We start from the raw sequence: 12,692 nt of genomic DNA, 5'->3' as shown, positions 1-12,692 counted from the left end.
GAAATGCAGTGAAATGAATTGAACAACACATAAATGGTAAAACCGACAGTCAAAAAATGTATTGTAATGAATAAGATTTGTAAGAAATGTCTGTCCTATATCAAGAAAATATATGAAAGCTCAGGAAATATTTCAATTTTCTGGACACATATTTAACCCCTATTTTTGTTGGCACAAAACTACCTCCATAATTTTTTAAAACAGGTTACTTTCAGACGAGTCCCGTGATGTAGAGCAAAATGGAGAAAACCACTGTTGTTCATGAGTCTCCCCTTTCCATAGTGGGGTTTGTAGCCCAAACAGTTTGGACACTACAGGCGTGAACAAAACATAAAATAGATCATATATGTATTTAAGATTAGATCTGATGACTCGTGTCGATTTGTTACATTGCTGGCGTATGAGCTTCCTGACTACCAAGCTTTTATGTGATGATACTCGGCATATATTCATCAACATCACATACATTACACAAATAACTCTTGATTTATTCTAGCCTCAGAAGCCCAGGCTTGACTCCCATTTTGAGCTGAGCATTGTAATAATGAGTAATGACCACTAATGGGTGCTCTACACAGTGGAGTTCAGAGGCACTGGAAACCACCAGACCTTTCAGTAGGATAATCATACTTTGGTTGTTAGTTTAATGCAACAACAGTAATTCACTGCACACTGTTTCATTTGTTTGAAATGCAGAGGAAAGAGAGCATTTTAATTGGGACCCTTCTGAAAAATGCCCTTCCAAACTAATGGCGTATGTTATTTAACACCACAGTAGAACAATAGATACATTGGAGACAACAGAAGAAAGACATTGATATCTGAGGTAAGACACATCAATAAGGAAAAGATCCTCAAAGAGTGGAGATACTGGGAAATCATTGTGTTTCCTTGTGTAGCAAAGCATACTGTCACAAACAGCAAACAGTTATCAAGGCACATCATGTGTCAGTTGTTTTACAATGTTATATTATGGGAATTAAAAAGAAGAGCAGAGTTGATGACTGAATGTTTTATTTTGTGGGAAAAATCAAGAGCATTTCCTTGCTTTAGCACAGCTGTCTTTAGACAGTTTGTTTTACAGGAAATGGTATATTGGACTGAAAATGAAACTGTGTGGTCAGCGAATGAGTATCAAACAGCATAAAATCCTTGAGGTACTGTAAATCACTGCATTAATATGAGCAATACTAAACCTGTGGCTGAAATCACTCATTTGCTTTCTGGAGTTTCATGGTGAGCATGGAGGTGAACTGGTTTTTCAATATCATCCCCCAACATGGGACATCTCTACATAAACATGTCATTATCTCTGTATTATACATAGGTACAGCATATACAGCAAGTAAATGTGGTATAAGCAGTGGCGACCCGTCATCCAGGGCAGGAGGGGGCAGAGCCCCACCTGTTTTGAGCCCCACCTGTTAAGCAATTTAAAAAATGGTTTTGTCATTCATTCATGTCACATAGAGTTAATAAAGCAGCCTACAAACATGTTTTTTTTCTTGAGTAAGGCAGCTCCAAAATGCAATTGTTTCAGCCTAGCTCAGTGCTTTCTGTGGTGGAGTGTGGGCCAGAGGAATATACAGAGCGTAGGCATTGACAATGTTCTCTAGTTGCGCCGTGATTGGCTCAGTGTTCTGTCACTCATGGGGACACTACGTCGCTGCAGAATCTACAGGGAGAGCTAGGCAGTTCTAGCCCCCTTGGGTGCTGCCATAGATTTACATTAGAAGTGCCCATCCACGAAGGCTCAAGGTCATTGGGCACAGATAAAATTCTGTTAAATCTGTTATAGCTTTGAATGAACTGATGTTATGTTCAAAATCTTAGCTAGTTGCTAGACAAGCAGTTATCATCATGAATCACTTCGACAATGTATGGTCAAATCCTTTTCATATGAAGATAAATTATAGATAAAAGGTATCGGTGCTAATCGGCCATTGGACATACCATTATACAACAAGTCGGAAATCGCAAATTCAACGAGTGGTTGGGAAGGAATCAGTAGCTAACTGCAAGCGTTGCAAAGCAATCACTATTTTGCTTCCCCTGCCTGCTATTCAGTGGACAGGGTGTGTGGTCCAAGTCTGGGTTTAAGGATTTAAAACATCTGTGTGAAATTGTGTCTTTTCCAAGCTTAAAAGGACAAACATTCACACGCAACACCATGGGCCAGAAAAGGTTGAATACATTGACCATGTCAATCCAGCATGACTTCTGCTGCATTCAAAACAACTGGAAACTCGGAACTGGGAAATCTCAGACTTCAGTGAGTTCAAGACAACTGGAAACTTAGAAAAAAACATGCTCAGATTGGGAAAATACGATCTGAACGGTCATCCAACTCAGAATTCCAAGCCGGGAACTAGAGTACCGACCTGAAGATCACTGACGTCATGATTCAACCTAGTTTTTTTCCGGTGTTGCCAGTTGTCTTGAAAGCACCTTTGATTACAAAATTTTCCCACATGAAGGAACACCGTGCCACCTTCCTGTTCAAGTGAGCATAGCACAACAATCAATGGTGAATCCAAAAACATCATGTGTGCTTCTGCATAAATGAGCTCATGTGTTTTTAGGTCTGTAAACACTGTTTGCCAGTGACTGGCTCTTCCCATTCAAATATTTGTTTTCAACAAAAAGTTGAAAAAAAGTATTTTTCCAGTATATATTGCAAGGGTCATTTGGTTTGGGTCACAAGGGTCATTTGGCTGTCAGTGTGTCGGTATATTGTCTATGATTGTATTTTCCTTCCTTTTTAGACCACATAGGCCAAATAAAATACTTCAAATGCTAGGCTAACTGCATGTCTCGCACAATCTGAATTTCTGTTGGTGTCCATTTTGAAAGTGCTGAACTGAAAGGCTTACCTCGTCGCAGCTCGTTTGTTGCACTTAGAATGAAGTGTTAATGATAAGAACAAACATTATGAGTTTACTGAACATCGATGTCATAATGTTTGTGTATGGTTCAAAATTCAAAACTCATGTTGGAGTTCGTTACTATTAAAAGGACAATGAGGTTCTTATCGACTTACGCAAATCCACAAGGGGTGAGTAGACACCACATTTGTTTAAGAAAGTCAGCCATATCAGCTAAGTTTTTAAAAAGTCAGTAAATGGGGCTGAATTAACTGTTTCGCTGCCAGACGAGGCTCTACTGATAGCCAGGTGTAGCGGTGGTAAGGAGTCACTCCATGGTGCTGAAAGCTAAGCTCCGCTGTTGGGACAGCTTATGTAAGCCCTAACAGTTTGTGGGCACCGTTTGTCACCATTACAGTGCAATTAATGTATTGTTTAGTGTTGTGTATCGTTGTGGCTTTGCTGGCATGCATAAAAAAAATTGTGGCATTTTCCCCACCAAGATTTACATGCTAAAATCGCCACTGGGTATAAGCACAATTATCAGTGGTTTGTTGTTATCAAAACTAATGTGAAATGTGTTAACATAGAAACGTAAAACATGTCCCTTGAGGTATCAGTAAATGTAACATGATTCAACTTTATCTGACAGAGTCAATGTGAGTGTACGTGCGTGCATGAGTCCTTTTGTGCTCTCAGTCCTTCGCACACAGTTTACAGTCTCAATGAGGAGCGTCAGCACAGTCCTGACAAGCTCCTTCTCTACGACCTCCTGGAGCAGGTCATCTGTGTGACCCTCTGACAGTTTATCACCAGGGCCAGTTGAAGCTGCTAGACACTAAAAGGGGTCCAGGTCCCATCTCTGCTGAGCCAGGAGGGTGTTAGTGCTTGGGGTGCTGGGATCCCCGGGCCTCCCTGTGAGCAGAAAGATAAAGCAGGGTATAGTTTACAATGGTTCCATTCCATGTTGCAAGAGATATTTTGCTCTACCTACTACAGTTATCACTTACTAAGTAGTAACTGGATTTGTCAGTGTCTCGTATTTACTGTCAAAGGCAGTTTGGGACTTTCCTGATTCTAACTCATTTTAACACGCAGTCTTAAAATACTATGCAATACCGTAAAGATTTAACCAAAAGATTGATAGGGAACTATTCTAAATATAAGGAATGACTAGTCCTATATTGAGAAACCACCCACATGACTTTACAACACGTAAAATCCCCCTGACACAAAAAGAGAAAGCGTGTCTGTGGGGGTGTTTTCACACCTAGCAGTTCGGATAGGTTTAGAATGTGCACACACACATGTTCTCACATGCTAAGTCAGTGTCACAAGATCATGAGTCAGAAAAACACCATCTCATTGATTATTCTGGTCTCAACAGCATCTCTACACCTTTAGAGGTTACAGTACATCATCTAGTCTCTCTCTCAGCAACCAACAAAAAATGGAAACTCTTTGTAGTAAACCTGAGACAGAAATGTGTGCAAATCAAGTAAGAACAGCAGAAAAGTTACCTGTCCGTCTGCGATAGCCAAAGATGGCAGCAGCAATGACCATGGCCACAGTCAGTGATGTGCCCAATGCAATAGAAAGGGTGTCACATTTACTTTTACTATGCATTGCTGGTGGTAGGTCTATTTCATCTGTGAAGAAAAAAGATTGAGAGGCTAACAATGTTATTTTGCATCATCAAACATATTTGGCTGATCTAGCACATAATACATAACAAGAAGTTGCAAATGTTCTCAGTGAGAAGTTCAAAACACAAACAAGCATTTTGGAAATAACCCGATTTTACACCCGACAGGCCGGTGCGAAAAGAACTTCCCTAAATCTTAACCAACAGTGAAATGTGAAATTTGGTTTTCATGGAAAGATGGATGCTCTTTATCTCCACCATCTCCATTGCCATCTTTAAAGCCTTTTCCCTCCCGCGTTGACGTAGAACTCCTACAAATGTGTTTTGTTGAATGGAAGGGTAAATATTACGCTTTGACACCATGATCACTGAGGAATGCACCCATTTATAGCACCTTTTAAATCAACAACACATCTACACTCAACGGTAAAATAAATAAGGAGTGTAGGCCTCACCATAACCTCCTAGTTTCCATTACCTTGTGCAGTCAGTCCAATGGCACGGAGTCTCATTTCTAGGGTATTGGTGTCAAGCAAGAGGTGTGAGGCCAGACATTGTGCCTACATAAGGACTTGATAACGCATTTATAAGCAGTGCATAAGCAGCTTATTCATGTGTTATTTATGAGTTATGAATGTGTTATGAAGTCCTTATTGAGGTACCCTTCAAATAAAGGGTTATCAAACGTGATCAAAATGCACATCATACCTGGGATGTCAAACCTGGCTGATTGACCCTTTGGAACTTCCCCTTCCTCCACCAAGGCACAGGTGTAGTTGTTTTTGTCAGAGGATTTCACTGTTATCGTGCTGGTGACTTGGAACAGCTGGTCTGGAGTTCTAACAGTGGTGTCATTGGACTTTATGTTCCCGAGACTCCTGTCTTTCCAGGTCATCGTGGCCAGAGGATAGCCCTCAGACTCACAGACCAGCTCTACCTCATCCCCCCGACGCCTCTTCATGCTTTTAACAATGGTTTTATAGGAGGCTAAAAGACAGATGAACGTAAAAACTTTACTATGCAACAACATGAACATAAAGTGTAATTACAGCATTACTACTTAGTTTTACGAGCAACTTAAAGTGTTACCACAATTATTTTAAAAAAAGTTTAACGTTTCTTACTCAATACTGAAAGACTGGAAATTAGAATTAGCCTAGAGTAATGTTCTGTTACACTGACAGATTCATGACTGACCTTTAACAGTCAAAGTTGTCTGTTTGTAATCAGCTCCCGCCATTTCCACGAGGCATTGGTAGGTCCCAGAGTCATTGATCCTCAGCATGGACACCTCTAGCTTGGCCCACCCATTGGTCATCTCTTCTGTCACCAATCGTACCCTGCCACGGTACTGGGGATTCTGGGAAGTGAGGTCTTCCTGTCTGTTCTCCAGCCTGTACACCTCCACAACTGGAGGAGGCCAGATGCGATGCCATATCACTGACAAGTCTGGGCCCTGGCCCCCAGGTTGGAACCTGCAACCCATGGTGACTACACCGCGGAACTCTGCCACGTGGAATGGACTGTCCACCTCCACTGTGAACAAGGCTGTGTGGAAAGAGAGAACGGGAGTTGTGTGTGTGTGTGGGGGGTGGGGGTGGGGTTCTATGAACTAAACAAACAAAAAACAAAATGTGGCCCTGAGTCTCTATTGTATTGTATTTCATTAAGTACTTAAAAACATCAATAACTTACCTGCAAGAGTGGGCCATAAGACTACTTGTAAAACCAAAAGAAAGGTCTGCTCCATTCTAACTAGAGAAGAGAGAAAACATTTGAAATGTTGCAACCACAACCTTTTGTAAGTGGAATTATGAGTCAGTCTATTTAAATAGAACACACCAAAATGACTGTACAGATGTCGGACCTTAATTGGAGCCAGTTTGTTACAGCAGGAAAATAATCCTGCAGCAACAGGAAATGTGAAGTATTATGTGGATTGTAATGAATGGACATTTTTGTAGGGGTTGACACATTTTTCGTTAGGGCAAATAAAGTCTGAAATTTCAAAGTGGAAATTAAACTTTAGAAGCCTTTTAAAAACTGAAATACACTACAAGTTTTCATTTCCTGCTGAGCAGGAAAATGCTCAGCAACAAGAGTGATCAAATGAAGATCCTACATCTTTATAAGGCTGGCCTGAGCTTGTTCTCTAGCGAGTCAGCAACTGGTGATCCAAAGGAAAAAGAATATGGGCCTACAGTGCATTCGGAAAGTATTCAGACCCCTTGACTTTTCCACATTTTGTTACGTTACAGCTTTATTCTAAAATGGATTAAATCGTTTTTTCTCATCAATCTATACACAATACCCCATGACAAACATCCCCACAGCATGATGCTGCCAACACCATGCTTACTGTAGGGAGGGTGCCAGGTTCCTTCCAGACGTGATGCTTGGCATTGGTTTCATCAGACCAGAGAATCTTGTTTCTCATGGTCTGAGAGTCTTTTAGGTGCCTTTTGGCAAACTCCAAGTGGGCTGTCATGTGCCTTCCGTCTGGCCACTCTACCATAAAGGCCTGATTGGTGGAGTGCTGCAGAGATGGCTGTCTATCTGGAAGGTTCTCCCATCTCCACAAAGGAACTTTGGAGCTCTGTCAGAGTGACCATCGGGTTCTTGGTCACCTCCCTGACCAAGCCTCTTCTCCCCCGATTTGCTCAGTTTGTCGGGGCAACCAACTCTACGAAGAGTCTTGATGGTTCCAAACTTCTTCCATTTAAGGATGATGGAGGCCACTGTGTTCTTGGGGACCTTCAATGCAGCAGACATTTTTTGGTACCCTTCCCCGGATCTATGCCTCGACACGATCCTGTCTCGGAGCTCTACGGACAATTCCTTCAACCTCATGGCTTGGGTTTTTGCTCTTACATGCATTGTCAACTTTGGGAACTTATGTAGACTGGTGTGTGCCTTTCCAAATCATGTCCAATCAATTTAATTTTCCACAGGTGGACTCCAATCAAGTTGTCGAAACATTTCAAGGATGATCAATGGAAACAGGATACACCTGAGCTCAATTTCAAGTCTCATAGCAAAGGATCTGAATACTTAAGTAAATAAGGTATCTGTTTTTTATTTTTTTACATTTCTAAAAACCTGTGTTCACTTTGTCATTATGGGGTATTGTGTGTAGATTGATGAGGAAAATTGGTATTTAATCAATTTTAGAATAAGGCTATAACGTAACAACATTTGTAAAAAGTCAAGGGGCCTGAATACTTTTTGAATACACTATATTTATGAATCTCTTGTTATGTTGCAAACATTTAATGCACAGTCATCATTCGAACTTGACAGGCAACCTCATGATTAGACCATACTGGTATGAGTCAGCATGCCCGCACACACACACACACTTGGTCAAAAATATGTTGGGGTGTGCTGACATTCTAATTGTTATTTGTCCAATGATTTATTCTGCCTTTTGCTTGAACATATAATAAAACAATTTATCAAAAAAATATTAGATATATATAAAATCTGGATAAGAGATATAGTCGATTTGAAGACTATATCACAGCACAATAATATACCATGGAAAATATATATGTAAACAAACATGAAAAAGATTTGTGCAGAGCAGAGCAGAGGGGATATTGAAACTTAACAATAGCATTTCTGTATTTAACCTGAGAATAGTGGATTTGGGAATGCCTTTGAGTAAGTCATCAAAAAATATAATGGATTTAAAAAAAAAAGATACTAGACCATTATTACCCTACTTGCATAAACTTAAAGATAACTTTAGAAGCATCTCAGGAGATAATCTACCACCACCTTTTAAAATAAAAGCAATTCAGCCAAGTATGTTGGCATACAAACAAAATGAAGTTCAGCACTCACTAAATGCAGTACATGCAGTCTTCTACCTTAATAGAAGTATTTCTTGTTCCTTCAGAAGCTCTTTCATAATCATATCACAGCTGTAACATATATTGTTATGTAGAGCAGTATTTATATTCCTATCTACTTCCCGTACTGTAATTCTCCTCCCCCCAAGTCATGCAGTTTCCTGATAGTGACTGTGCATGTGAAATGCCTTCACTTTGGCTGGACACAAAGTTGGCGAGTTGCCTAGTAGTAGCTATGATCAAATCCCTTATTTCCTTTACAATGAAAAATTCTGAATTTACAGTGATGGGGCAAGCCCAGCAGTCTACTATGAATAGCCTGAACAGAAAGTGAGCCAAAAGAACCTATTACAAAGGAACACCCTGCCCAGACAATTTTGTTGTTTATTGCCAAAGTTACTAATTAACCTAAACTACAATTACCATACCGACCCTCCCTTTACAAATAAATCCTAATTGTATGAGACTGGAGATACATTTTCCTTTATATAAAACAGTAACGTCTCAGCTCTCTGGTCACCATAGCAACACCCACCCATAGCACGCGCTCCAGCAGGTATATCTCACTGGTCAACCCCAAAGCCAATTCCTCCTTTGGCCGCCTTTCCTTCCAGTTCTCTGCTGCCAATGACTGGAACGAACTGCAAAAATCACTGAAGCTGGAGACCCATATCTCCCACACTAGCTTTAAGCACCAGCTGTCAGAGCAGCTCACAGATCACTGCACCTGTACATAGCCCATCTGTAAACAGCCCATCCAACTACCTCATCCCCATACTGTATTTATTTACTTATCTTGCTCCTTTGCACCCCAGTATCTCTACTTGCACGTTAATCTTCTGCACATCTACCATTCCAGTGTCTAAATGCTATATTGTAATTACTTCGCCATCATGGCCTATTTATTGCATTAACTCCCTTATCTTACCTCAATTGCACTCACTGTATATATTTAATTTTTTTCTACTGTATTATTGACTGTGTTTGTTTATTCCATGTGTTACTGTGTTGTTGTATGTGTCAAACTGCTGTGCTTTATCTTGGCCAGGTCGCAGTTGTAAATGAGAACTTGTTCTCAACTAGTCTACCTTGTTAAATAAAGGTGAAATAAAAAAATAAAACGTCATCATGAATAAAATACACTGCTCAAAAAAATAAAGGGAACACTAAAATAACACATCCTAGATCTGAATGAATGAAATATTGTTATTAAATACTTTTTTCTTTACATAGTTGAATGTGTTGACAACAAAATCACACAAAAATGATCAATGGAAATCAAATGTATCAACCCATGGAGGTCTGGATTTGAAGTCACACTCAAAATTAAAGTGGAAAACCACACAACAGGGTGATCCAACTTTGATGTAATGTTCTTAAAACAAGTCAAAATGAGGCTCAGTAGTGTCTGTGGCCTCCACGTGCCTGTATGACCTCCCTACAACGCCTGGGCATGCTCCTGATGAGGTGGCGGATGGTCTCCTGAGGGATCTCCTCCCAGACCTGGACTAAAGCATCCGCCAACTCCTGGACAGTCTGTGGATGGAGCGAGACATGATGTCCCAGATGTGCTCAATTGGATTCAGTTCTGGGGAACGGACGGGCCAGTCCATAGCATCAATGCCTTCCTCATGCAGGAACTGCTGACACACTCCAGCCACATGAGGTCTAGCATTGTCTTGCATTAGGAGGAACCCAGGGCCAACCGCACCAGCATATGGTCTCACAAGGGGTCTGAGGATCTCATCTCGGTACCTAATGGCAGTCAGGCTACCTCTGGCAAGCACATGGAGGGCTGTGCGGCCCCCCAAAGAAATGCCACCCCACACCATGACTGACCCACTGCCAAACCGGTCATGCTGGAGGATGTTGCAGGCAGCAGAACTTTCTCCACGGCGTCTCCAGACTCTCACGTCTGTCACATGTGCTCAGTGTGAACCTGTTTTCATCTGTGAAGAGCACAGGGCGCCAGTGACGAATTTTCCAATCTTGGTGGTCTCTGGCAAATGAAAAACGTCCTGCACTGTGTTGGGCTGTAAGCACAACCCCCACCTGTGGACGTCGTGCCCTCATACCACCCTCATGGAGTCTATTTCTGACCGTTTGAGCAGACACATGCACATTTGTGGCCTGCTGGAGGTAATTTTGCAGGGCTCTGGCAGTGCTCCTCCTTGCACAAAGGCGGAGGTAGCGGTCCTGCTGCTGGGTTGTTGCCCTCCTATGGCCTCCTCCACGTCTCCTGGTAGCGCCTCAATGCTCTGGACACTACGCTGACAGACACAGCAAACCTTCTTGCCACAGCTCGCATTGATATGCTATCCTGGATGAGCTGCACTACCTGAGCCACTTGTGTGGGTTGTAGACTCCGTCTCATGCTACCACTAGAGTGAAAGCACCGCCAGCATTCAAAAGTGACGAAAACATCAGCCAGGAAGCATAGGAACTGAGAAGTGGTCTGTGGTCCCCACCTGCAGAACCACTCCTTTATTGGGGGTGTCTTGCTAATTGCCTATAATTTCAACCTGTTGTCTATTCCATTTGCACAACAGCATGTGAAATGTATTGTCAATCAGTGTTGCTTCCTAAGTGGACAGTTTGATTTCACAGAAGTGTGATTGACTTGGAGTTACATTGTGTTGTTTAAGTGTTCCCTTTATTTTTTTGAGCAGTGTATAATATAATCTTTACTAGTGGGCGCCATTTCCTCAACCAAAGCTATCTGACTATCCCTATGAACCTTCCTCTATAGGAGGGCCCTGTTCTTATTATACCTCAGGTGGGCCGTATCAAGCTATCTGCTTTAGTTTTTAGATGATCGATCTCTGTTAAGGGAGGAGCTGTTATTTATATATTGACTGTATGTGGTTGGACAGGCAAACGCCGCTGAGTATTAACCTGTAAACCAACCAAAACTCGTGTACTATCCCCGGTACTATCAAAGACAGTACAGGAAGAAGATGGACAGAAACGTCATTGACAGAAACACTTTTAATCGTTGCCTCTCGTTGTGTTGTTGTTCTCCGGTGACTAGCAAGCCAGTTAAAATGGTCCCTTTCCTAAATTAGCCATGTATAGGACAAGTAGTGTAAATCTAATACAGTCATCAAGTCGTAACCCACTGATTTCATTCATAATGCCAAATATGAAATGACACATTATCCCTATCAATAGTAGGATGAATGCAGTGCAGCTTACCTCAGACTGTCAGGATGTTCCTTTTCTAGCTCACAAGCTACATTGATGATTTATTTGATCAATTCTTGTCTCTCACTCTCTATTCAGCTCTCCTGTGTCCCGCTCCCAGAGATCAACCAAGTGCTATTCACCAAGCATGGGCTGATTCCCTCACCTGGGAGGAGAACCATCCTACTGCAGTTTGAACTAGCCCTGCAGTCACTATTTAGGCATTAGGACCACATATGCATTTGCCTGTTGTCTTTTCTTTGTGGATTTTGTCTTACGCAGTCTAGTGCCTTTTAGAGTTGAAAAACACCCACTACAGATACACATGCTTGTTTGAGCATCTCAAAGACTAAATTCTATGTAGAATTAGTTTAACAGATGACAAAACAGATTATTTTACTATTGTAACATGCAGTGGGGAGAATTCTAATCTCCCTGTCAGGAGCCCAGAGTTCTCATCTCTGGACCACACAAGCTTTAGATTGCATTATGCTAAGGCCCTTGTCTCTCTCTACATCAGTCAGCTACATTGGTGACCAGGGTGGGATCCTTTCGATATGCCTATTCTTTCTGGTTAAAAATGTGTACAGTAAACTATGCCATATGTATTGGCGCATATGCAGCTGTCGTTTTTAAACCTCCATTCTAGCCTACATGACACACACACACATCTACATGCTTTTATTTGGGTTTCTATGCAAAGTATATCATTCAATGTTTCTTTAAGCCTGCAGCTAGTTACTTGAAATAAGACAAAACCTGATTAAAAATGTGAATTCACTGACAAGAGAGAGAGCTAGTTAATGAAATACAATACAACATTGACATGTACAATAGCTGGCTAGTCAAACTACCATTGTCTAGCTTTCAATACATTGGCTAAATGAAGTTACCACTTCATACGATCCAAGGCAATTCATATTGCATGATGAATATGTCAAGTGCACTCGAAAACAGATACAGTGGTAAGAAGAAGTATGTGAACCCCTTTGGAATTACCTGGATTTCTGCATAAATTGGTCATAAATTGGATCTGATCTTCATGAATAACAATCATATATTATGCAAAAAGCGATGCATCATGTAGCCTTCTCCTCCCTCCCCGCGTTCGTGCTTTTGCCGGGTTCAATTCCCGACAGCATAAAA

The 12,692-nt window shown here is 41.3% G+C and overlaps 1 protein-coding gene across 3 annotated transcripts; it reads right to left on the bottom strand.

Annotated features, from left to right (window-relative positions):
- Nucleotides 1-997: 997 nt before the first annotated feature.
- LOC109877823 (programmed cell death 1 ligand 2) lies at nucleotides 998-12,647 on the bottom strand. Of its 3 annotated transcripts, none has more exons than XM_020470037.2 (6): nucleotides 12,546-12,647; nucleotides 6,205-6,264; nucleotides 5,707-6,057; nucleotides 5,218-5,496; nucleotides 4,385-4,513; nucleotides 998-3,779 (listed from the first exon to the last, which is right to left on the bottom strand). In XM_020470037.2, exons 1-6 carry the CDS (start codon nucleotides 12,601-12,603, stop codon nucleotides 3,703-3,705), a joined length of 954 nt encoding a protein of 317 aa, XP_020325626.1. In that variant the 5' UTR covers nucleotides 12,604-12,647; the 3' UTR covers nucleotides 998-3,702. The 3 variants fall into 3 exon arrangements, with proteins under 3 accessions (XP_020325626.1, XP_020325628.1, XP_020325627.1); XM_020470039.2 differs by lacking the exon at nucleotides 12,546-12,647 and adding an exon at nucleotides 8,382-8,516; XM_020470038.2 differs by lacking the exon at nucleotides 12,546-12,647 and adding an exon at nucleotides 8,356-8,468.
- Between the last annotated feature and the right edge of the window lie 45 nt (nucleotides 12,648-12,692).

This window comes from Oncorhynchus kisutch, linkage group LG23, assembly GCF_002021735.2.
Source record: "Oncorhynchus kisutch isolate 150728-3 linkage group LG23, Okis_V2, whole genome shotgun sequence".
In the NCBI taxonomy this organism is placed as follows: domain Eukaryota; kingdom Metazoa; phylum Chordata; class Actinopteri; order Salmoniformes; family Salmonidae; genus Oncorhynchus; species Oncorhynchus kisutch.
Note: the sequence above shows the minus strand (reverse complement) of the source record. Positions and strands in the feature narration are given on the sequence as shown.

Bases quoted from the DNA above. Each gene is read 5' to 3' on its own strand.
- LOC109877823 (XM_020470037.2), bottom strand. From the start codon at position 12,603: ATGATTGTTATTCATGAAGATCAGATCCAATTTATGACCAATTTATGC. The intron at 6,058-6,204 runs GTAAGTTATTGA...CTTTCCACACAG, and splicing joins CTTATGGCCCACTCTTGCAG to CCTTGTTCACAGTGGAGGTG. The intron at 3,780-4,384 runs GTAACTTTTCTG...TTCTGCTCACAG, and splicing joins TGGCTATCGCAGACGGACAG to GGAGGCCCGGGGATCCCAGC.